Raw genomic sequence first — 24,810 nt, forward strand, 5'->3', positions numbered from 1 at the left:
TGGCTCTACAAACATTCTTTTGGAGTATTTTGGTGAAAATGTGCACACATTTCTGCGGGGTATGTACATGTAGGAGAGGAATTGCTGGTACACAGTATGGGTCAAGCTCTTTTCCAAAGCAGTTGTACCAATTTTTACTGCCAACAGCAGGGTGTGAGTGCTCTCTGTGCTCTGCATTCTACACAACACTTGATGTCATCAATCTTTTTATTTCTAGCCATTCTGGTAGGAGTGCAGTGGTATCTCACTGTGGTTTATCTCATGCAAAATGGTTTTGCATTTTCCGGATGACTGATATTGATTGTTTTTTCATAAGTGTATTAGTTACTTGGATACCCTTTTGGATGAAGTACCCCTTCAAGCTTCTTGCTCATGTTTCTCTTGATTTATCTATCTTTTTCTTATTGACTTGTAGTGATTCTTTATACATTCTGGATATGACTATTACTTGGTAATATATATTGCAATAATTTATTCCATTCTATGGTTTACTCTATTAATGGTGAATTTTTATAAATACAAACTTCTGAGTTTTATGTATGTAGTCAGAGCACCTGAAATCTATTTTTAAAAGCAAATTTCCAGTATATTATACAGTATTATGTAACTATAGTCAGCACATTGTACACTAGATTTCCGGGCTTATTCATCCTACATCACTGTAACTTTGTACTCTTTGACCAACATCTTCCCACTTCTTCCACATCTCTGCCCTTGGTAACCACCATTCTATTCTCTGCTTCTATGTATTTAACCTTTTTAGATTCCACATATAAGTGAGATCATGTAGTAGTTTTCTTTCCGTACCTAGTTTATTTCACTTAGTGTAATATCCTCCAGGTTCACCAACATTTCCATAAATGGCAGGATCTCCTTATTTCTTAAGGCTGAATAATATAACATTATATACATGTATATAGAAGACACAGAGCAAGACTATGAAAAAGTGGATGTAGGAATGGATTGAGAGTTAGCAATAGCAAAGAAATTTACAGTTGAAAAAGCTAAATTGTAAACTGTGCTCTCACCATTTGGATGCTATGAAGAGGGAATGTGTGAAGAGAGAGTGTGAGATTTAAGTCACCTCCTTTTAAGAGACTTGCCTTTGTACCGATGACTATGGCCAAGAAGATGGAATGTGCTAATTTGTCAAAAACAATGAAGGCACACTCCTGGAGATGGGGTTGGGGTCCTTTTTCCAAAGCACACAGGGGGCTTAGGGGAGAAGTGGATACCTGAATGAAAAGAATGAATGAAAGTCCATGCATTGTTAGGAAGAGATCATGGGTAATGGATGCTTGAAGGGCAACAGAAAATATCCACCACATTTTCCAATGACTTTAAGCCTTGAATATTCTTGGAGCCCCTGCAGCACAAATAGGCATTGGCAGGGAAATTAGTTCTAAATTTTGCAGGAACTAAATAACTATGTGATGAATTTGTCTGTTTGATAGTCAGCACTGACTTCCAAATCCTTCTAGAATACCTTTCTGCACTGTGTAAGCTGACAAGCTAAAAAACCTCATCATAAACAGCATTTCTAGGCTCCCTTGCAACTAGGATCCTGGATATGACTTATGTCCTGCCAGTGAAATGTACTTACATGAGATTGAAGAGTAGGAGTGATTCAGAGGCTATTTTCCAACTGCTTCTGGTTTTGTTTGTTTGGCTTTGGTCATAAATAAGTCTATGGAGATAAACCTGACAACCAATTTCCAGGTACTGAGAGGCAGTTGCTATGATGGCAACCTCCTTATCTTGATTCTTGAGAGTTTAACTTGTTAAAGGTACGTAGACAAAAAGTTGACAGAGTCCAAGCTCAGGTGTCTGAATTCATAGCTATTTGGAGAGCTCTCAAAGTTTGCCACAGTTGCACAGTTGTTGCTTCCCTGGCGGGTTAGGTCTGGGTACTGATCCTGAAGACCCAGCCTAGACCTCACCCCATTCACCGCTTCCAAACTTGATGTAAGTGCTTAGTTTTTTCTTATATACTTTCAGAGCTACTTCAGTTTCCTGCACTGAAACCTTCTCACTAACATAATAAGGGAAACACCCTGTCTCCCCAAATTCCAGGTTTCCTAATTACAATCATGCTATGGGTATGGAATAATAGCCAAGTTTCTCCCAACAAGCAGGGGCAAGTACCTGTGCTTTGGCACAGCTGTAGAAGAGCCCTGATAGAGGAAGTCAGGAAATAGGACACCAGCCAGGTGTGGCTTCCATGGGTCCGATGGGTGTGTGGCAGGATGAGAATTGCTTGTACTATGTGCCCATTCTGCCAGCACTTATACTCTGTGCTTCAAAAACCTTACCACAGCCACGATTCGGTGTAGCCCTGCAGGGCAGGTATAATTACTTTCAGTTTACATATGGGGAAACTGAGGATCCGAGAGGTTAACAGGACCTGATCAAGATGCTTGGAGTTGTCTACACACTTGGCATATACACATTTACAGTTTTAAATGTTCTTCTCCTAATTACAAAAGTAATGTATGTTTATTGTAGAAACTTTGTCATCATCCCTTTGCTGTCATGGTAGCAGGATGGAAGCAGGGGCTACATTTTCTACATGTGTATTTACATAATTATAAAGTCTTTGCTTCTTCTATTATATACGCTGCCCAGTTTTTGATGTAAGATATATGAACTCTATTTTCTTTTTTTTTCTTTTTAAAAAATTGAATGGCATGAAAAATATTTCAGAAATGAGAAATAATTGACAAACTGGCTTGTGTTGGCCTCTTAATAAATGAAAGGGGTGAGATAGTTATCTGCAGTAAAATTGCAAAATAGATAATTGAAAGGAATCACAGGTCACATCTTAACTTATTATCTTATTAATAGGCTCTATGAGCTAATTTAAAAAGATTATAGCATCTCTCATATCAGTAATCTTACATGACAATTTTAATGACTCACCAGTGTGTGTGTGTGTGTGTGTGTGTTTTGGTTGCCCATTCTCTTCCCACAGGCTTTAGGCAATAGTTAAAAGTGTGGCCACAAGAATTTAGAAGATGTTATCTGTTGCCTGTCAAGCCTAAATTGGTCCAGGATGATAACTCACTATAATCAGGGGTCCACATTTTGCAGGCAGCATAAAAAATGCATGTATACTCTGTGGCTTAAAAATGAACTACAAATAAGACTCCCATTGAAAAGTCCTATGATCTTCAAAAATGGCTGGGATCTAGATTTCATTCAATTTTAAGTTACTTTTGTGGTCATGACAATAAAAACTACTTCTGCTCCAGTCCTCCTCTTCCTCCTCCTCCTTCTATTGCAATATATTAATAGTTAAATGGTTCAACAACTAAAAAGTATAAAGACAATCACTGAAACTTCCCTTCCATTCTTTACCTCCACCTACCCAGCCATCTTCCTTATTTCTTATATATCTTTCTATAAATTCTTTATGTATATTCAAGAATAAACAAATATAGATTCTTATTTTTCTGTTTTCCCCCACAAAAGGTAAAAATATATATACATTGTTCTGTAGTTTGTTTTTGTTTTTTTTCATTTAAAAGAATATCTTGGAGAACTTTTCATATGCAAACAGATTTTCCTCCTTTCTTTTTATAGCTATGTTAATGTTCTATTTTATATATGTCATATAATTTATATTTCTGTCTGGGATTTTTGGTCATTTAGTTGTTTTTAATCTTTTGCTGCTACAAACATGCTGTGATGAATAGCTTTGTACATAATATCATTTCATACATGTGAGAATTAACATGTATTAAATGTTTCAGTTCAGTTCAGTCGCTCAATCGTGTCTGGCCCTTTGCAACCCCATGGACTGCAGCACGCAGGCCTCCCTGTCCATCACCATCTCCCGGAGTTTATTCAAACTCATGTCCATTGAGTCGGTGATGCCATCCAGCCATCTCATCTTCTGTGGTCCCCTTCTCCTGCCTTCAATCTTTTCCAGCATCAGGGTCTTTTCAAATGAGTCAGTTCTTTGCATCAGGTGGCCAAAGTATTGGAGTTTCAGCTTCAGCATCAGTCCTTCCAATGAATATTCAGTACTGACTTCCTTTAGGATGGACTCATTGGATTTCCTTGCAGTCCAAGGGACTCTCAAGAGTCTTCTCCAACACCACAGTCCAAAAGCATCAATTCTTCAGTGCTAGCTTTCTTTATAGTCCAACTCTCACATCCATACATGACTACTCGAAAAACCATAGCTTTGACTAGATGGATCTTTGTTGGCAAAGTAATGTCTCTGCTTTTTAATATGCTGTCTAGGTTGGTCATAACTTTTCTTCCAAGGAGTAAGTGTCTTTTAATTTCATGGCTTCAATCACCATCTGCAGTGATTTTGGAACCCCCCAAAATAAAGTCTATCACTGTTTGCACTGTTTCCCCATCTATTTGCCATGAAGTGATGGGACAAGATGCCATGATCTTAGTTTTCTGAATGTGAGTTTTAAGCCAACTTTTTCCACTCTCCTCTTTCACTTGCATGAAGAAGCTCTCTAGTTCTTCTTAGCTTTCTGCTGTAAGGATGGTGTCATCTGCATATCTGAAGTTATTGATATTTCTCCCGGCAATCTTGATTCTAGCTTGTGCTTCATCCAGCCCAGCGTTTCTCATGATGTACTCTGCATATAAGTTAAGTAAGCAGGGTGACAGTATACAGCCTTGACATACTCCTTTCCCTATTTGGGGAAAACAGAAAATAGTCTGTTGTTCCATGTCCAGTTTTAACTGTTGCTTCCTGACCTGCATACAGATTTCTCAAGAGGCAGGTACAGAATGAAGAAGGTATACAGTACAGAATGAAGCAGGTCAAAGGCTAACAGAGTTTTGCCAAGAGAATGCACTGGTCATAGCAAACACCCTCTTTGAACAACACAAGATAAGACTCTAAACATGGACATCACCAGATGGTCAATACTGAAATCAGATTGATTAACTGTTTATTTAATTTAAATAGATATTTTAAGACTGCTTTTTGTAGAGCTTATGTCAGTGTATACCCTCATCACTAATATTTAAAGTGCCTGTTTCCCTAGACTTGCCATGAGAATGTTGTTGTCAAACTTCAGATTTTTTGTGTCATATGTTTAAGATTTATTTACATTTTTTTGTTTGTTTGTTTTTACTTTTTATTTTATTTTATTTTTAAACTTTACAATATTGTATTGGTTTTGCCAAATATCGAAATGAATCCACCACAGGTATACATGTGTTCCCCATCCTGAACCCTCCTCCCTCCTCCCTCCCCATACCATCCCTCTGGGTCATCCCAGTGCACCAGCCCCAAGCATCCAGTATCGTGCATCGAACCTGGACTGGCGACTTGTTTCATACATGATATTCTACATGTTTCAATGCCATTCTCCCAAATCTTCCCACCCTCTCCCTCTCCAACAGAGTCCAAAAGACTGTTCTATACATCAGTGTCTCTTTTGCTGTCTCGTATACAGGGTTATTGTTACCATCTTTCTAAATTCCATGTATATGTGTTAGTATACTGTATTGGTGTTTTTCTTTCTGGCTTACTTCACTCTGTATAATAGGCTCCAGTTTCATCCACCTCATTATTTACATTTCTTTAATTGGCCATTTTTCTATTGTGTAACTGGTCTTTACTTATTGACACCTAGGGGCTCTTTACATACAAAAGAGATTACTCTTTTGTGATCTGATATGAAAACATTTCTCCCAGTTTCTTATTTATTCTTTAACTTTACTTATAATGTTAAACATTAGAGTATTTTTTTTTTGTATGGTTGATCTTATTAATTGTTTATGGCTTCTGGGTTTGGGGTGACAAAAAGACTTTCCTTACTATAAGATGAAAGGTATTTTCCCATTTTTCTTTTAAAACTGTTGAGGTTTTTTAAAAGTTAACTTTTTTTTTTTTTTTTTTGCCACATGTCTTGCAGTATCTCATTTCCCCAACCAGGGATTGAACCCAGGCCAAGGCAGTGAAAGCCCAGAATCCTAACTAGGCCACCAGGAATTCCCCAAAAGTTTAATTTTGTATTCTTTTGAAGTTAACTCAGTGAGGCATGAGGAATGGATTCAACTGCATTTTGTCTAAGTGGCTACCCATTTGTCCCAACACCATTTATTTAGTGGTCCATACTTTTCCCAGTGATTTGAATGTCGCCTTTATTACATTGTGTCTGTGTATGATTTTGTGACTATTTTTGCCTGTCTTTGTATAAGCCAGCATTACACCGTGCTGATTGCTGAGATTTGATGATATCTTTTACTAGTACTAGAACTGCTAATCTTCCTTCCCTGCTGTGGCTCTTCCTTTTCACACTTTTCATCACTGTTCTTGCTCCTTTCTTGTTCTATATAAACTTTAGAATCAACTTATCTAATTTTTTAAAAGCCTAATAGAACACATTAAAATTTTGAAATAAGTTATGGAGAACTGACATTTTCATCATGTTTCATATTCCTATCCAAGAGCATGTAATATTTCTACTTGTTCAAGTTTTCTTTTGGATAGTGTTTTAAAATTTTTTATTTACATAGAGCTTGAGTGTTTCTTATTGTCTTTATCTCCAGGTATTTAATTTTTTGTTGTTGTTGCAATTGTAAATAGTCTTTTCTTCCATCACCTCATTTATATTGAGAAAACTTGATTTCTACACATTAATTTTGTTCCCTACTAGTTTATTGTATTCCCTTACTGCTTGTTGGTAGTTTTTCAGTTGATTTTTTTCAGTTTTTCAGATATCCAATGATATCACCTGCCATATTTCCTCTCTTCCAATTCTTATACTTCTAATTTATGGTTGTCTACTTGATTTGACCATTATATTCTGTAAGCTATAGTAAATTGAAATGATCATCTTTGTCTTGCTGCAGAGTTCATTGGAAATGCTTCCAGTATTTCACCGTTAAGTCTGATGTTGGCTTTTGAATTGGGATAGATTTTTTCCTCATGTTTAAGAAGTATCTATTTGTATGTTATTAATTTTTTTTTAAATCAAGGATGTTTGTTGTTTAAAATCCCTTTACAATCTATGAAGATGATCATCTGATCTTACTCCTCAAATCTACTTATAAGATTAATTATGTAAATAGATCTCATAATATTAAACCATCCTTGCATCCTGAAATGTATCCCACTTATTTATGATATTGAATTTTGACTGCTAATTTTTTGTTTATAGAGTTTAATTCATGGTAATAAATAATATTGATCTATAGTTTTCTTTTTTGTGTACAATATTATGAAGCTTGGGTATTAATGATATACTTCCTTCATAGAAAGAATTTGACCTCTTTTTCTATGCTCTGGAACAATAAAAAAAAATTGGAATAATTTGTTCTTTAAAAGAACGAATTCTTCATTAGAATTTTTTCTGTTAAATTATCTGGTTGGTCCCGCCACTTTCTTAAGAGGTAGGGTAGCTCTTTGACAGCTCCTCTTTTTCTCCCATACAAATTGGTTTCTACCATTTCTCTCTCTTCTGAAGCCAGTTTTGTATGCATGGCTCTTCTAATGTTTAGAAATCTTGGATTTTCTTCTTATAAGTTGCCTTTATAATTACAACCTTTTATGATATCCTTCATCATCCATTTCTTTAGATAGTATCTGTGGCTTCCCTACTATGAAAATAATAAAACTAGTTCATATCCTAATACAAGACCCATACTGGCAGCTGAGCTGTGGCAGCCACAAGGAGAGAGCAGGGTCTCTGTATGGGGCACTGCTAAGACCCTGTCCATCCACAGAGCATGTTCCTACAGTGTCCGCACAGTTATTAACTCCCGCCTGAGCACTGGGACAGGAATTGCCAACACTCAGGCAGTAAACTGTCAGTAAATTATTATGAAGGAAAAGCAAACACATGCACGTGGCAGTCAAACATAGCAGGGAGTTAGACTTCTTTGAGGAGTTCAGAGTCTCTGGTTTTTAAAACTACAACATTGTGAGGCAAATGGTCACAAGCCTAGAAATAGAAATCAAGTATAAAAATCATTCCAATAGATAAAAAAGAACAATTTTTACATATGAGGCTTCTGCTCAACCAAGTATTAACAAGGAAGACAATTTTAAAATTAATTTTCCTTATAATTAAAGGTATAGCAATGGATATATAAACATGTATTTTGAATTGTACACAAATCATGAAGCCACTTTTGGTTTCTTAAATGACCCTCACAAATTACAGGAAATGTGAACGAAAACAACAACTGCAAATTATGAGCTGGTTCTGCCCACGTGTTTGGTCTATCGTACAACTAATGCAGGCAGGGGAGCATCAAAGGTTTTTAAACAAGAATTATCTTAGGGACTTCCCTGGTGATCCAGTGGCTAAGACTGTACTCCCAATGCAGAGCCCTGGGTTCGATCCCTGGTTGGGGAACTAGATCCTGCATGCCACAACTAAGAATTCGAAGGCCAAAACAAAAGCCCACATACCACAGTGAAGATCAAAGATCCTGAGCACCAAAACTAAGGCCCAGCAAAGCCAAATAAATATGTAGATAAATAAATAAATATATTTTTAAAAAGAATGATCATGTTTAGATTTTGACAGTAGTGTTGAGGATGAACACTCACTATGTCCCTTTTCTGTTGGACCGTAAGCTCTCTGAGGGCAGGCCTTGCCTCTCATTCATCACTGTATCTCCCATTGTGCCTAGCACAGCACCTGGGGCACATTCAGGCTGCACGGGGCAGTGGTTAGGAAGGAGGATCTGATGCCAGATATCTTGGCACTGATGCCTGTTCTGCCACCTCCTAGCAAACTACTGAACCTCTCTTTGCTTCATTTCCTCTATCTGTGGAATAAGGATAATGATGATATCTACTTCGTAGTTTCCATGAGGATTAAATGAGCTGATGCATGTGAAGTAGTTAGTATCTGACATTTAGTATTCACTTAAATGTTAACTACTATTACTTAAAAAAAATATTTATTTACTTGGCTGTTCCAGGTCTTAGTTGCAGTATGTGGGATCCAGTTCCCCAACCAGGGATCAACCCCAGGCCCCCAGGCTTGGGAGTATGAGTCTTAGCCACTGGACCATTAAAGAAATACCAAATATTACCATTTTTAAGGAAAAATTTATTGGAAGAATTTTTAATCCTCTGTAAGTGAAAGAGAATGTTGGTGAAGTTTTCAGAGCCATTGAAGAAACAGAGTCCTGGTATTTAGACCAAGATAGCATCAACTTTGTGAATAAAACAATCATTTGCTACTTAGGCTCCCAAGAGGATTCAACCCTACCCCACTGTCTTTCTCCCATCTTACTCACAGGGTCACCTTCTACCCAGCCAAGTTTCCTAATGGAAGCTTATCTGGAACTGAATAGGAATATTTTTTTGCCTGTAAATAACAGAAAATCCAATTCAAAAAACTTCAATGAGCTACTGCTTCACATTCATTTTGATGGCTATTGTTTAAAACAACACAAAACAGAAAGTAAGTTTTGGTGAGGATGTGGAGAAACTGGAATCCCTTGTGCATTGCTGGTGGGAATGTAAAATGGTTTAGCTGCTATGGTCATTAGTATTGTGGCTCCTAAAAAAATTAAACATAGAAACATCATATGATCCAGCAATTCCACTTATGAATATCCACTCAAAAGTATTGAAAGCAAGCACACAAATAGATATTTGTATACCCACATTCACCGCTATATTATTAAAATAGCCCCAAAACAGAAGCAACCCAAGTGTTAATTGACAGATGAATAGATAAGCAAAGTGTGGTATACACATACAATAGAATACTATTCAGCCTTAGTATTTATGTTACATGAAATAAGACAGTCACTAACACTGTATGATTTTATTAATATGAGGTACTTCAGTTCAGTTCATTTCATTCACTCAGTTATGTCTGATTCTTTGCAACCCCATGTACTGCAGCATGCCAGGCCTCCCTGTCTATCACCAACTCCTGGAGTTTATTCAAACTCATGTCCATCAAGTTGGTGATGCCATCCAACCATCTCATCCTCTGTCATCCCCTTCTCCTCCTGCCTTCAATATTTTCCCAGCATCAGGGTCTTTTCTAATGAGTCAGTTCTTTGCATCAGGTGGCCAAAGTATTGGAGTTTTAACTTCAACATCAGTCCTTCCAATGAATATTCAGGACTGATTTCCTTTAGGATGGACTGGTTGGATCTCCTTACAGTCCAAGGGACTCTTAAGAGTCTTCGCCAGCACCACAGTTCAAAAGCATCAATTCTTCAGTGCTCAGCTTTCTTTATTTTTTTTTTATTATTATAATTTACTTTATTTAACAATCTAGGAAGTTCGCAGCCATCAGCAGTTCCAGTGCAATTTCAGGTGCAATTGGGAATTCAGGAATCTCTGTGGGGCTGTTAGTGTAGTGAACCTTGTAGGTAAAACACATGCATACTTTCGATAGCACGTGTGAACGGATCTCTCTAAAATTGACTTCATTAGTTTCATTCTCCGCAAACTGACCTGGGCCACTCAACATGGCTTTTATTGTTCCTGATGTTAGCGCATGTTCTCTCTTTACAATAAACTCATGACCATCTGAAGATATCAATTTGACATACATGGCATCAGGGCCCTCACAGCCACCATAGGTTTTCTCTTCTCCATCCATTATGTTCTTATGAAATTCTACTTTGCGTCCACAGGAACTTGAGTAGTTTCTCGTCAGCTCCGCAGCTACCGCAGCCACCGCACCAGGTCCCCGCGCACCGCCACCTCAGCTTTCTTTATAGTCCAACTTTCACATCCATACATGACTACTCGAAAAACCATAGCCTTAACTAGATGGACCTTTGTTAACAAAGTAATGTCTCTGCTTTTTAATATGCTGTCTAGGTTGGTTATAACTTTCCTTCCAAGGAATAAGCGTCTTTTAATTTCATGGCTGCAGTCACCATCTGCACCGATATTGGAGCCCCCGAAAATAAAGTCTGCCACTGTTTCCACTGTTTCCCCATCTATTTGCCATGAAGTGATGGGACCAGAAGCCATGATCTTAGTTTTCTGAATGTTGAGCTTTAAGCCAACTTTTTCACTCTCCTCTTTCACTTTCATCAAGAGGCTCTTTAGTTCTTCTTCACTTTCTGCCATAAGGGTGGTGTCATCTGCATATCTGAGGTTATTGATATTTCTCCCTGCAATCTTGATTGGAGTAGTCAAATCCATAGAAACAGAAAGTAGGACGATGGTTGCCAGGAACTGGGGCTGGGTGTAGGAGTGAATAATTACTGTTGAATGAGTACAGAGTGTCAGTTTTGCAAGATGAGAAAAGATCTGGATGGTCGTGATGGTTGCACAACAGTGTAAATATACTCAGTGCCATTAAACTGTGTACTTTAAAATGGTTCAAATTGTCAATGTTATGTTATATATTTTTTACAATTTAAAAAATAAAGAATAACTTTAAAAACCAATTCAAACAATAAGGAAGGGGCTTACCTGGTGATTCCATCTGCCAATGCAGGAGACAAGGGTTTGATCCCGGATCCAGAGGACCCCACTTGCTGTGGAGCAACTAAGCCTGCACGCCACAACTACTGAGCCTGTGCTTTGGAGCCCAGGAGCCGCAACTACTGAGCCTACATGCTGCAGCTACTGAGGCCAGAGTGCCCTAGAGCCCATGTTCTGCGAGAAGAGATGACACTGCAATGAGAAGCCAGTGCACCGCAACCAGAGAGCAGCCCTTCCTCTCCACAACTAGAGAAAGCCCGCACAGCAGCAGAGACCCGGCACAGCCAAAAATAAACAAATAAAACTAACAACAACAACAATAAGGAAGTGTACTGGCACACATACCTGGAGATCCTGAGGTGGGGTGTACCTGTGGGTTGGCTTCAATGTTCCTCTTGATTTATCCTCTTTGGGTTGGTATCAAGATGGCTGCCACGGTCTCTCACTCACCACATCCATATCATAGCAAGAAAAGAGGACTCTTCCATTCCAACCTTTCAAGCAAAGAGACTGAAATGGCTTCTGATTGGAACACCATCATGTGTTTATCCCTGAACCAATGATTGCCGTGGGGAATGGAATGAAAGCACTGATCTTCTTAAACCATCTCCTGAGCCTGAAGTTGAAGGTGGGGCAGCTTCCCTCCGAGGAACAGGGGCTGTCTGGGGCAGGGGAAAACATCTGTTGTGAGGGACAAAAGATCAAATGGAGATGGGTCCAGATCAAACATACTGGAAAGGTTTTTCAGGAGATGTGAAAGCCATCCATGGAGGAGAAATGAACGTGTGTATGGGAGCTGATGGGTTTTCTTTTGTGCGTTAGTTCTCAGGACCTGCTAACCTGCAGACTCTAGTACTTTCATCCATATTTCATTGCTGTCTGGGGGACATCTCAGCAAACACCTTTCCCCTGGGGTACAGTATCATTTGTTAATCAAGACATTGCATTTTATTTATTGAGACCCACTTTGTGTCTTTTAGGCAAAGGGAAGAGTGTGAGCAAAAGAAAAGATACATGAGGTGGGAAATGACAAACTCCTGATACAAGTAGTTCAGTGTTGCTGGAGCATAACTTGTGGGTAGGAGAGAAGTTGGAAGGGCAGAGGGTGTCAGTCAGACCACAAAGCTCTTTGGCTAGGCAGTTCTTGTTTTAACTTACTTTTTGAGGTAAAACACATACAATAAGGTGCATAAAGTGTTTTAAGTGTAAGCCAGCGCCTCAGTGAATTTTTACATATGTGTACATCCATCACCCAGATCAAGATCTAAAGCATTTCTAGTGTTCCAGAAAGTTCCTTCATGCTTCTTCCCAGTCAACACCCATTCCCAGAGGGAATTACTATCCTGGCCTCTATCACAATTCATTAGTTCTATCTGTTCTTAACCTTCATAGAAGTGGAATTGTACAATACGCACCCTTTTGTATTTGGCTTCTTTCATTTAATATAAATAATCATGAGATGCCTCTGTGTCTTTGAATGTGTTAGAGTTTGTTCATTTTATTGCCCTACGGTATTCCGCTGAATGAATATCTCACAATTTGTTTCTGCATCCTCTCTTTAATGGAATTCGAGTTATTTCTAGTTTTGTGCTGGTGTGAATACAGTCATTATGAACATTCTTGTATGTGTTTTTTTGAGTAAACCACTCATTTCTCTTGGGTATGTACCTAAAAGCAGGTAGTCATGTTTTGCTTGAGTAGATACCGCACAAATGTTTTTCAGAGTGATTGAATCAAGCAAGTTTGGACTTTAGCCTGAGAAAGACTGGGATTGGTGTGACAAAATTTACATTTTACTCCCACAGCCACTGTGAAGATGCACTGAAGGTAAAATTCTAAACAGGGAGATCAATAAAGAACTGCAGACTAGGAACAACAGACCAAGAGAGGGATGATGAGGTCCTGAGCTCTGGAAGCTTGCATGAAGGAAGAGGATGGTTTTGAGAGATGATAAGAAGGTTGGGTTGACATGAGGGTTTGTATTTTGTATGTTGTGGGAAGAGAGAAAATGGACTCTGGTGTGACTGACAGGTCTCTGACCTAGTGTCGGCAGAATGACGGTGTCTTTCTATCAAGTGCTATCAAGAGGAAGCACTTGATAAGGAGCAGGTTTGAGGAAGAAGATGAACTCTGTTTTGAACATCTTGAATCGGAGGGACCTGTGGGTGATCAAGGTGCGGGTATCCAGTAGACAGCTGGAGACAATGCACAGAACTGAAGCTAAAGGGAGATTTTTATTATAGAAACAAGTGAATGAACGAACCATCGGGGAGAGGGTGTTGAAAGGGGATCTCAAAAAGATGACTGAGAAGGTAATTCCTGAGAGGCTGGAAGATCAGGAGCTTGCCTGCTGCCATGAAAACCCAAGGGAAGGAGAATTTCTAAAAGGAGTTTCCAAAAGCTGCTGAAGAGTAAAAAAAGTGAGCATTGAAAGGTGTCCAGCGAATGCAGAGTTTACCTCAGCCATATGCAGTTCAGGGGCACTCGCAGCTTTTGCTTTCACAGTCTTCTTACTGCCAGAAGCCCACACCAGTGAGACAAGGCTGGCTGGGTTCTCTCTCCCCTCCGGTCTGGTTCACAGCCTCTTAGCCTGAGGGAGGTGAGAGGGAGGTACAGCTTCAGTCCACGGGCAGTGTGGGGACCTCAGTGAGACAATGGAGGGCAGACAGCAGCTACCTCAGGGCCCACCAAGTCCCCTCTGATGTTGGAACACTGGAAACATTGACATTTGAGCACAAATTTCCCCTGAAGCCTTTCGCCTATGGAAATTCCCAGTTGTAAACCATATTGACTTTAATCTGAAGCGTCAGAAAGGTTGCCCAGGCATCTGGGAGCCGACCAGCTGAAAGAACGTTTGTATGGAAGTTTGGGCAAACAAAATAGGATTCACAACATTTTTGGAGGTCTGGGCCAGTGGTAAACTTTTCCAGGAAACACAAGGGAAAACTGACTCTCTTAGGCAAAGAAGCACTGGGTCTTATAATTAATTTGTATTCTTACTGACATATAAACTTGGGAAAATGGGGAAGGGAAAGAACAGTGCGTCTTATTTCTTACCAGGCACAAGGACTGGAGGAGGCTCCCATAGAGTTTAACGGGCAGCTTTATGTATTTTTATGCTTTGACTGGAGCTAACGAGGTCTGTGCCACACAATGGGCAGTTTCTAGTTGGATTTTCAAAGAAGATAACTTTGATCATTTCAAAAGCAATGAAGCCTGATGCAGCTGGAGAGAAAAAGAAGGCGGTAATTTATGGCTATTGTTAAGGACACAAAGACAAAGGCGGAGAGAATGTTTCACTAAGTGAAGATTTACAAATGTGTAAAAAACCACCCTTATGACTAGAAATAGCTGAGTGAATGTCTCTCAGCACCAAACAAAAGCGGGTGGGAGGGATGGGGGAAAGATAGAAGAAGGGATGCAACCTGCTTGCCTTAGCTGGGGATAAAAAGGTCAAAAGAAAAACAACCACAGAAAAGTTATTTTCTCCGATTCTCCATTGGACAGCAGCTCTAGGAACTAGGAAGGAAGACGTGAAGAGGCAGTCTCATCCTGGGAGTGGTGGGGGTGGGCGGGGCAGAGGCAGTGGAGGAGAGGTGCTCAGCCGGGGAGACATGTTTTTGTGCCAGAGCTAAGTGGGGATTTTTGTGATGTTTATGTTTTTTCTGATTACACACACACACACACACACACACACACACACACACACATACGTATGTTCACGTATATTCATGGGATAAAATTTAATAAATACAGAAAAGCTCAAAGAACATTGAAATCCCTGAGTATGGTGTTTTGTTGCATCTGGGAATTGCCGCTACCTTTGCTCCTGAGCCATGCTGATGCCGCTCATCATGAGCTCCAGTCTCCTGTGCCTAGGACCGTGTGGGAGGGCCCTGTGCAGGTGTGTTCTCTTGCAAGGATGTCTTGCTTGGAGGGCCAGGTGACAAGTACTGCCTTGTATATGCAGCTGGTCAGACCTGATGTTTATTAGCTCAGGTGGTCGTACATACTACTTGTGCCGCTGTTGGGCTGTCTCTTGTTCCTGGTGGCTCATCCTTGACCTCCGGTCCCCCTTTCCCTTCACTTTAGGCTCCAAAAATACATTTAACCAGTTTTCAATGAAATGAACATTTTCTGTTATGATTCTGGGCCCAGCATTGTGCCAGAGACGGACTGTCTCAGCAGTGTGTGTGTGTGTGTGTTGCGGGGTGGGGAACAAGTGGGCCACTGTCATCCGGGACTTTGGGCCAGGGGATCAGAGAAGGCCTGGGTTGGGCAGAACCAAGAAGGGTGTAGACAGAGTGCCTGCTGAGGTGAGCAGAGAAGCTAGGGTCCCACTCTCCAGGGAGCTCTTCTGAGGCTCCGAAGGACGCGGATCACTTTCATTCCATCCATACTCCCCTCGTAAGCGGAGAGAAGGTCAAGGCCCATAGGTGGCGTCGGGGTTTGGGGACTATAGGACTCTGAGATACACAGGACACTTTCCGGGTGCCCCGTGTCCGAATCTTTCAGCCCCAAAGTGCTGCTCGTCTTCACAAGAGGGATCGGGTCAAGTTGGAGGACATCGCGAACGGGCGGAGCGCGGTGGCGGTGTGGGAGCGGCGGGTTTGGGGCGGAGGAGCCTGCGCTGGGGACTCGGGGCCCGACCCCGCCCCGCTGACAGCCGCCCTCCGGCCACTGCGGCCGCGCCCCCTCCGCCCGGACCGCGAGGAAGAAGGGAGGGGGCCGGGAGGGGCGGCCCGGGGAGGACCGTGTGAAAATGAGGCCGGGGCTTGGGGGCCGGGCGGGGCCGGGCTGGGGGTGTCAGAGCGCGGCGGGCAGAGCGCCCGCACACACCTCCCGGAGCCGCCGCCGCGCTCGCCGCCCGCGCTCCCCTGCCTCTGCCCGCAGCCGCCGCTCCTGCCATGGGGGTCGCGGGCCGCGGCTGCCCTAGGGCTGCCCCGGCGCTGCTGCTGCCGCTGCTGCTGCTGACTGCGGCCGTCCCGCCCGATCGGGGCCGCGCCGCGGGGCCGCCGGAGGGTGAGTGTCTGGCCGCGGGGACGCACCTGGCACGCCGGGCGGGACGGGCGCCAGGAAGGGTCCGGGTCCCCTGGCGGAGGGTGAGGGGCGCTCGGGAAGAGCGGGATCGCGGCTCGGATGCGGGGCACCGCGTGGCCCCTGCTTCCGTGGGGCCCCAGCCGCCAGACAGGCCGAAGCGCCGTCACCGCGCGGGTTAGAGGCCGGGGCCTGAGTGCGCGGCCGGGCCTGGGACCCGGGGCTGATGACAGTTCCCGCTCCGGTCTGCGTGGAACGCCTGCTGGTCAGACTCGCGCGGGCGGAGCTTGGGGAGCAGGGCTTGGGAGTCTCCTCTGCGGAGATGGGGAAACTGAGGGCTCTGGCCGCAGGCCAGAGTGAGATCGGGGCCGGGAAGTTCTCCGATGGGCTTCGGGAATGTTTCTATCCGTGGAACAACTGCTGTTGGAGAATCGGGGAAGCCCCGTTCTGCACTAACTGGCCTTGCAATACTTTCAAAACGTTTGTTTTTAGTTCACATGCTAGAGGGTTATCAGCCAAGCAAATACTTCTGCCCAGGCGGGTTTCCAGGTTGAGAGGGTAGGCAGCGGCGAGGGGCTGCGGGTGGGGGCACCACTTCCGCTTTGCCTGGTTGGAAGGCTCAGGGTGCTGTGCTCAGAGCCCAGGGCGAGCTGTCCCCCCATATCGCAAACCCTGAGAAAGCTGACAGACCCTGCTCGGTTTCTCAGATCATCTTTGCCAACTTGGTCTTTCCTTCAGTAGGCCTTTACCATCGCCTGCTCATGTGCCAGGCACTGTACGTGGCCTCAGGGACGCAGACCCAATCTGTAATCAACTGTCTAGATGGCAAGACAGGCAGGAAAGCAGTGACAGTGTGATATGCGAGCACATCTGGGGGGGGCATCTCACCTGCACTCTGGGCTCCTGGCACACTCCCTAGGGGAGGTGGGTCTGAGCTGTGTAGAGAGGTCATCCCAGTCACAGTGAACAGTCTGTGCCTGGAAACAGGGGCCTGGAAATCATATGTCAATCCCAGGACTTCCAAGATGGTGAGATGTGAGGCAGGGTGGGCTGGTGCGAGATGATGCTAGAGAGGGACCAAGGCCAGGTCATCTAGGGAGACACCCTAGGAGCTGCTGTACTCTTTTGCAGATGTGGACGAGTGTGCCCAGGGGCTAGATGACTGCCACATCAATGCCCTGTGTGAGAACACACCCACCTCCTACAAGTGCTCCTGCAGGCCTGGCTACCAAGGGGAGGGCAGGCAGTGTGAGGGTAAGTGACCTGGTAACCAGTAGTGTGTGGGCCACCAGGGGAAGCCCTCCACCTCCTCAGCGCTTGTAGTGGCCACTCGTGTTGGTAGAAAGGCTTCTACTCCCACGCTCCCACCCCAACCCTGGGTCACATCACCCATTCTCTGAAATGTATTTCAGATCCTTAAAAAACTGGGAACATCAGGTTTTCCCCAGAGCTGATCATAGTTTCATCTGCCTCTGGCTCTGAAATGCCCTTTTGTCTAGCTTCTGCAAAGGAAAAGTGGTGCTTTAGTAGTGTCTTTCGGTCCCACTCAGTTTGGGGGCAGAAAGTGAACAGCTGTGTTGATCAGACAGCCATGCCTGCCAGAGCAGGGCTGATCCTTCACCTCCCTGGGGCAGCTTGTATTCTCACTCTGGAGTCTGAGTGCCAGAGTTCCGCCCTCCCTTGCGGCTCTAGTGACTCCATCTTGTCCATGACTTTGGGCGGTTTGGCGTTGTGACCTGCCGAGCTTTACAGCTGCCCCAGGAGGCTGCCTCATTTGGAGCTGCAGGTTTGCCCCAGCCCTGGAAAAGTGTATGTGGAGGGGTGTTTTAAGCCCTTAGAGGTCCAGATCTGGGAGCCTGAAGGCTGGACTCCACTATATTGTGTTCTGGGCCACTGGGGATTAGCTCATGTCAGGAATTCTGAAGTTGGGAACTGGCCATAGAGTGGACTCTTGTAGGAGCAGGCTGCTCCAGGGAATGGAAGTCGTAGCATGTTGGAGCTGTCAGGGCTCTTCTGGGAGCTCTGAGCCAATCCTGTCTCTCATGTTACTGATGAGGACATGGGGCTCAAGGGAATTGGGAAAGGGATTGTGGGCATGCTCACACAATTAGCCTGCAGGTGAAAGAATGTTAGATAAAACTCCAGCTCCGTTGCTGGCCTCACATCTCTCCTGTTCACTCAGCTCCTGGTGTCCCTCTTTGGTTGAGTGTGAAATCCTATTATTTACAGTCTCCTTTGTGCATGAGGAACAAAACTCTCAGTTCTTGCATCAGAGGAGATGTGCTCCTGGTCAGGTTCATAGCAAGTGGGGTTGGTGGACCATCCAACCTTCTGTTTCTTCAAGCTCATCTTTTCCTGGAGATAGACCTCCATTTCTCTCTATCTGCCCTACATCATGGGAGGCCAAAAGACTACCTCTGTCTGAAACATTTCTTTGTCAATTCCTCCATACCACATCCTCACTGTATTAAATATTCTATGTATAGTACTGGAATTCACATATGTTCATATCCTGCTTGGGGATAAAAATGTTCACTTTTTCACTGTGACTTCCAATCACTGTATGCTTTCTGGGGGTAGAAACCATGCCATGGTTTCTTTTGAATAAAATACATATTTAGTAAATGATATTGAATGACAAGTGGCAAGAGTTTGGTGATTCTTAGCTGTTGAGTTTTGCTTATCACAATTGAAATTGAATTACTAACAGTTTAGAGTGAAAAGTTTGCTATTTAGTTTAAAAGAATTAAAGATCAGCATTGCTGTTCTTATACCTTTAAATTGGTTTTCAAAATAATTTGTGATTATTGTTATAAAAATCAATACAATACAATACAAAAATGTGTGAAATAGAAAAGTAAAGGTCCTCCTCTTCCTCTCTCTACAGGTGCTCCTTGTTAACAGGGGGCATGTATTCTTTGTACTGTCATTTTCAACCCAAACCCTAGGAGGATCTGATCTTTTGAATATTTGTAGTATTTATAAACCTAGCAAGTAAGGCTCTCCCTGTTTAGTTTGGATTTCTTGGCACGGGGATCCATAAGTGGAAACTTTCTTCCAAGAAGGGAAAGGAAAGGAAATGAGGATTGCAAAGACTCAAAGATACAGATATTCAAAGATGTAACTCCTTCATGTGTACTTTCTGGCTTATTAGTTTTTAAGCCTCTTGGGTCCCGTCTGTGTGTTTGTGATAATCACAACACAACAACATTTGTTGTGATTATCACCAGAGTCACTTGGCCCTATTTAAGTTCAGGGATGGGAACTGGTTTGCTCAGAGTGAACAAAATTTTCTCCTCCACAAATTTCTTCTGCCAAAATGTTGGAAAAATGAAAGTATGGGACCTGAGTATTTTTAAAATAATGCGATTCAGAAGTGACTTTAGGTGAAGGATGTTATATTCTAAATGATCTTTGCTTATATCCCAGACTTTGGAGAGGGGATGTTTCAGTGGTCAGTATTCATTATATGGTCCTTATTTCTCAGTTTAAGGAACTGAATCATCTAGGGATGAATCTAGACTTGGCCTTTGTCATTTTTTTTTTTTTACTTTTTAATTTGAACTAATTTTAGACTTCAGAAAATTTGCAAAAATAGTGCAGAATTCTTTACATATGTCTACTACTTATTTTACCCTAGTGTTAGCAACTTACATAACTGCAGTAGAGTATTAAAACCAGGAAATTAACATTGGCACAATATTATTAACTATATAGACTAACTCAAATGTCACCAGTTTTTTCCTAGTGTTCTATTTTTTCCCTTCCAGAATCCGGCTCAAAGTCCCACAGTACCTTTAACTGTTGTCTCCTCCTCCCCCTCTGTGACAGCTCCTCAGTCTTTCCTGGTCTCTTGACAATGACACGTAGATGAGTACTGTTCAGTTCTTTTGTTGGTGTTATGTTTCCACATGATAAAAAGTGAGATGGTAGGGACAGACACAGTAAGAGAATGTCCTGTGTTTTCTCGTTCTGCATTTGTGATAATACAAAAGTGAAACTTTGGGCAAAGGCTGCTACAGAAGTATTTTTGTGTGCTTTTCAGCACATCACAGCTGGGGCACACGATGTCACCATGTCCCACTACAGGTGATGTTAATCTTGATCACCTGGTTAAAATGATATATTCTGTGTTTCTCCACTTCCGAGTTACTTTTTTTCCCCTGTTTCAACAGAGCTATATCTTGAGGCAGATACTTCCAGCCCATGCTGATATCCTGTTTGTTCTCACATTTCTGTCCGCTGATTTCAGCGCCTCACCGTGGATCTTGCCTGCATCAGTTGTCACTGTGAAGTGTGCCTCTTGGTGGTTTTCTATTTCTCTTGTTCCTTGCACATCTATTAATAGGGCATTTCCCATTTATTTAAGCATTGATTTATGTGTTTACGTATGTTATGCCAGTATGGACTCACAGGTATTTATTTAATTATATAGTTGTTTATTTTTGGCTCAAGTTGTTCCAACTGTAGCCATCGGGAGCTCCTTCACATGGTCTCCTGTGTCCTGTTGACATGCCCCCATCCTTTTTTGAGAAACTCCTAATTTTTTGATACCACAAAATGCTCCAGCTTCAACCTGTATTTTCGTCTCCCTAACCCTGGAATCTGGAGAAGGCAATGGCAACCCACTCCAGTACTCTTGCCTGGAAAATCCCATGGACGGAGGAGCCTGGTAGGCTGCAGTCCATGGGGTCGCTAAGAGTCGGGCACGACTCTTTCACTTTTCACTTTCATGCATTGGAGAAGGAAATGGCAACCCACTCCAGTATTCTTACCTGGAGAATCCCAGGGACGGAGGAGGCTAGTGGGCTGCCGTCTACGGGGTCGCACAGAGTCGGACACGACTGAAGCAACTTAGCAGCAACAGCAGCAGCAGCAACCCTGGAATCAACCACTTCTTCAAGGAGCCCTGGCTTTCCTTTTATTGGGAAATGGTGTATGGAAACCAAGATCTGGATGCTTGATATTTTCATTGTTACTGGGATGTCATTCCTCCTAGGCCCTCTCAGTGGACAGAGCTAGGAAATATATGTATGTATACTAACCCACACATACACACTTATCTATTTTTATTCCTTTTATCTATGCATTTCTCTATATATTAAAAACAGTGAGTTACACAGATATTTCAGATTCCAAAGCAGTATCACAGGATTATTCTAACCTCCCTCTTGGCTTATTTGTAACTTCTTTCTCTAACAGTGAGAAGCCTGGCTCTCATTATTTGCAATATATGTATGTTTGTTCAGTCCCAGTATACATATAAAGTATATACAGAATTGCTACTCCATAATCCTGTGGGTAAAACAGATATAATAATTAGGGTATGGTATTTATATACAACTGTTTTTGTTTTCAGCCTTACAATATCCAGTCAAGTTATTACTTTTTGAATTTACTTAGGCTAGTACTTTCCTTCCCCATCCCCTTCAGTGTGGTTGTGTTACTCGTTTATAGTACATTTGGATTCGTTTCTCTCTGTATTCCATTTTTTATCTCCCCTCAGTCCCCACTTCTGCTGCCTGCTTGATGTGTGTGTATGTAAAACATCACCATGGTTCTGAGTCAAAGCTGTACAAAAACCAGAGAAGTGTTACTCCCTTGTCCCGTTCCTATCCTGCTTACATTCCTCATTTCCACGCCTTTTCCCACAAGCACGGGTCACCAATCTCTGTGCTTTCTGGTTTCTCCTTCCTATGTTTCTTTTGTACAAATAAGCAGCTGAATATGTATTTTCTTTTTAACTACTTCACTGAGTTATAATTTACACAGCATAAAATTCACCAATTCTAAGTAATGTACAAATCAGTGATTTCGAGTAAATTAGTTGAGGTGTACAATTACCACGTAATACAGTCTTCAAGTCTTCAAGGTGTCAAACCCATGTCCCCTGCATTGACAGGCAGATTCTTATCCACGACACCACCAGAGAAGTCCCTGTCTGTCTTTTTTATTATAACTGTCTAGGGAGTGTGGAATGGTATCTCGTGATTGTAATTTGAATTTCTCAAATAACTAACGATGTACCTTTTTTATGTGCTTATTGTGTTGGAGTGGAGTGTTAGTCACTTAGTAGTGTCCGGCTCTTTGTGACCCCATGGATTGTAGCCCACCAGACTCCTCTGTCCATGGAATTCTCTAAGCAAGAATACTGGAGTGGGTTGCCGTTTCCTTCTCCAGTGGATCTTCCCAACCCAGGGATTGAAGCTAGGTCTCCTGCATTGCAGACAGATTCTTTACCATCTGAGCCAGCGTATTGTCTTTGGTAAAAATGTTTATTCAGATCTCTTGCCCATTCTAAAATTGGGTTGTTTGTCTTATTGAATTATAAGAGTCTTTTACGAGGTATGTGATTGGCAAATATTTTCTATCAATTTGTGCTTCTCTTCACTTTCTTAATGATGTCTTTTGAAATGTAAAAGTTTTAAATTTCCACAAAGTCCAATTTATTAATTTTTTAATGTATGGATTTTGTGTTTTGTGATATATTTAATGTTGTATCTAAAAAAATCTTTACCTAACCCAAGGTCTCAAAGATTTTCTCATAAAACCTTTATATTTTTTTCTCTTAAAAGTTTTCTAGTTTTATTATTTTTTTATTTTTTAAAGTTTTATAGTTTTAGCTCTTACATTTAGGTCTCTGATGCATTTTGTGACTTTTGTGTATGATATGAAATAAGGGCCTAAGTGAATCTTTTTTGCATATGGATATCCAGTTGTCTCAGCACCATTTGTTAAAAAGACTATCATTTCTCCCAAAAAATTGCCTTAGCATTTTTGCCTAAAATCAAGTGACCATAAATACAAGGTTTATTTCTGGACTCTTGATTCTGTAACAGTGATCTGTTTGCTTGCCTCTATGCCAGTACCACACACTGTCTTGATAACTGTAGCTTTATAGTAAGTGAAAATCCTCCAAATATGTTTTCCTTTTTCAAAATTGTTTTAACTCTTGAGTCTTTTGCATTTCCATGTAAATTTTAAAATAAGCTTGTCTAATTCTGAGGGAAAAAAAGCATGTTGGAATTTTATGTGTATTTATATCTCCTCATTTTTTACATGAAGACAACATATAACAAATAATCTTATGCATTTTTATTTTTTTTTACTTATTAGTATATTCTAAAAATCACTCCAAATCAGTTTGTAGAAATCTTTTCCATTGTTTCTTTTTAACAGCTGCACAGTATTCCACCAAGTAAACGTACCTTAATTCTTCAACTACGTTATGGACATTTAGGTTTTTTCCAGTATTTTGTAATTACAAATTCTGCAGTGAATAACCTTATATATGTTAATTTTACTGTTGTTGGAGATTCCTAGAAGTGGGATGGCTGGTTAAAAGGTAAATATATACTTCTCTACACTAAAGAAATAGTGCCTGTGTGGCTTACTTCTGTTTTACTCCTCAGATATTGATGAATGTGAAAATGAACTCAATGGAGGCTGTGTCCATGACTGTTTGAATATTCCTGGCAATTATCGCTGCACTTGTTTCGATGGCTTCATGCTGGCTCATGATGGTCATAATTGTCTCGGTAAGAAAAACGGGTAGAAATGGTAATTATCATTTACCTCCTCTCTAGCACCCCACCCCTTTCTTTTCTTTGACAAAAACATATTCATTAAAAGAAAACTGGGATAATAAACTTGTGTTTTCTGGCTCCCCAGAAATCATACTCCCTAATAGAAAACCAGGGTAAGTATTTTAGTTTTTATGTGGTCATTCATAATATAAACCCTCCATTGTCCAAGGAGGTGGGTGGATATTGTCATTAGTACTTACTGACTTTCTGGCATTGACTTGTTACTTATAAGATCTTTAGTCTTGTGTTAAAAGGGTCTTGACTTCAAGCTATTTCTTTAATCCTGTTAATACTTCTATTCCAGAATCATGTAAAACTATTTGTTGTAAATATTCCACATGTGTGCTTGGAGCTCAGCCAGATAGACTCCTCTCTTTTTTCTTAAAAGAGAGAGAAATTCAAACAGAAACCTTCCATTAACATCCTCCTAGTATCCCACGAACCAAAACATCTGTTAGAGTTTCGGTCTCTGAGTTAGGAACTGCAAAGAGCATTGTTTACATTGGTTCCTTATGCTAGGAATAAAACAGAATTTAAAAATAGCAAGCAGTTGGATAGGGTTGAATGTTGGATGGTCTTAGAAGATGTGGCACACCTGGAAGGCAAGTGTTTATGGTCTATTTGCACTTGAAGGCTGATGTTAGCAGTGGTACAGAAGGACATCATGGGACTCAGAGGACATCAGATTCCTTTGGCATCAATCCTTCATGTGGTTGATCCACTGATGTCCATTTGGCTAACCAAGAGAAGTTTGAGCCAGGCCCCACCTCTGCGGAAACAGCT

The 24,810-nt window shown here is 41.7% G+C and overlaps 2 protein-coding genes across 5 annotated transcripts in view; one reads left to right on the forward strand and one right to left on the reverse strand.

The window, feature by feature from the left end:
- Positions 1-10,188: 10,188 nt before the first annotated feature.
- Positions 10,189-10,667, reverse strand: LOC129628110 (elongin-C-like). Its single transcript, XM_055547544.1, has one exon. The coding sequence runs from the start codon at positions 10,563-10,565 to the stop codon at positions 10,227-10,229; it is 339 nt and encodes a 112-aa protein (XP_055403519.1). The 5' UTR covers positions 10,566-10,667; the 3' UTR covers positions 10,189-10,226.
- Positions 10,668-15,866: 5,199 nt separating this feature from the next.
- Positions 15,867-24,810, forward strand: part of SCUBE2 (signal peptide, CUB domain and EGF like domain containing 2) — a 68,339-nt gene continuing 59,395 nt past the window's right edge. Inside the window, exons 1-3 of one of the 4 annotated variants that reach the window (XM_055548690.1) lie at positions 15,867-16,426; positions 17,573-17,695; positions 23,854-23,979. In XM_055548690.1, the coding sequence (XP_055404665.1) occupies positions 16,312-16,426; positions 17,573-17,695; positions 23,854-23,979 (364 nt within the window). In that variant the 5' untranslated portion in view covers positions 15,867-16,311. The remainder of the gene's footprint in view (positions 16,427-17,572; positions 17,696-23,853; positions 23,980-24,810) is intronic. The other 3 variants (XM_055548688.1, XM_055548691.1, XM_055548689.1) reach the window with 3 other exon arrangements.

This window comes from Bubalus kerabau, chromosome 15, assembly GCF_029407905.1.
Source record: "Bubalus kerabau isolate K-KA32 ecotype Philippines breed swamp buffalo chromosome 15, PCC_UOA_SB_1v2, whole genome shotgun sequence".
In the NCBI taxonomy this organism is placed as follows: domain Eukaryota; kingdom Metazoa; phylum Chordata; class Mammalia; order Artiodactyla; family Bovidae; genus Bubalus; species Bubalus kerabau.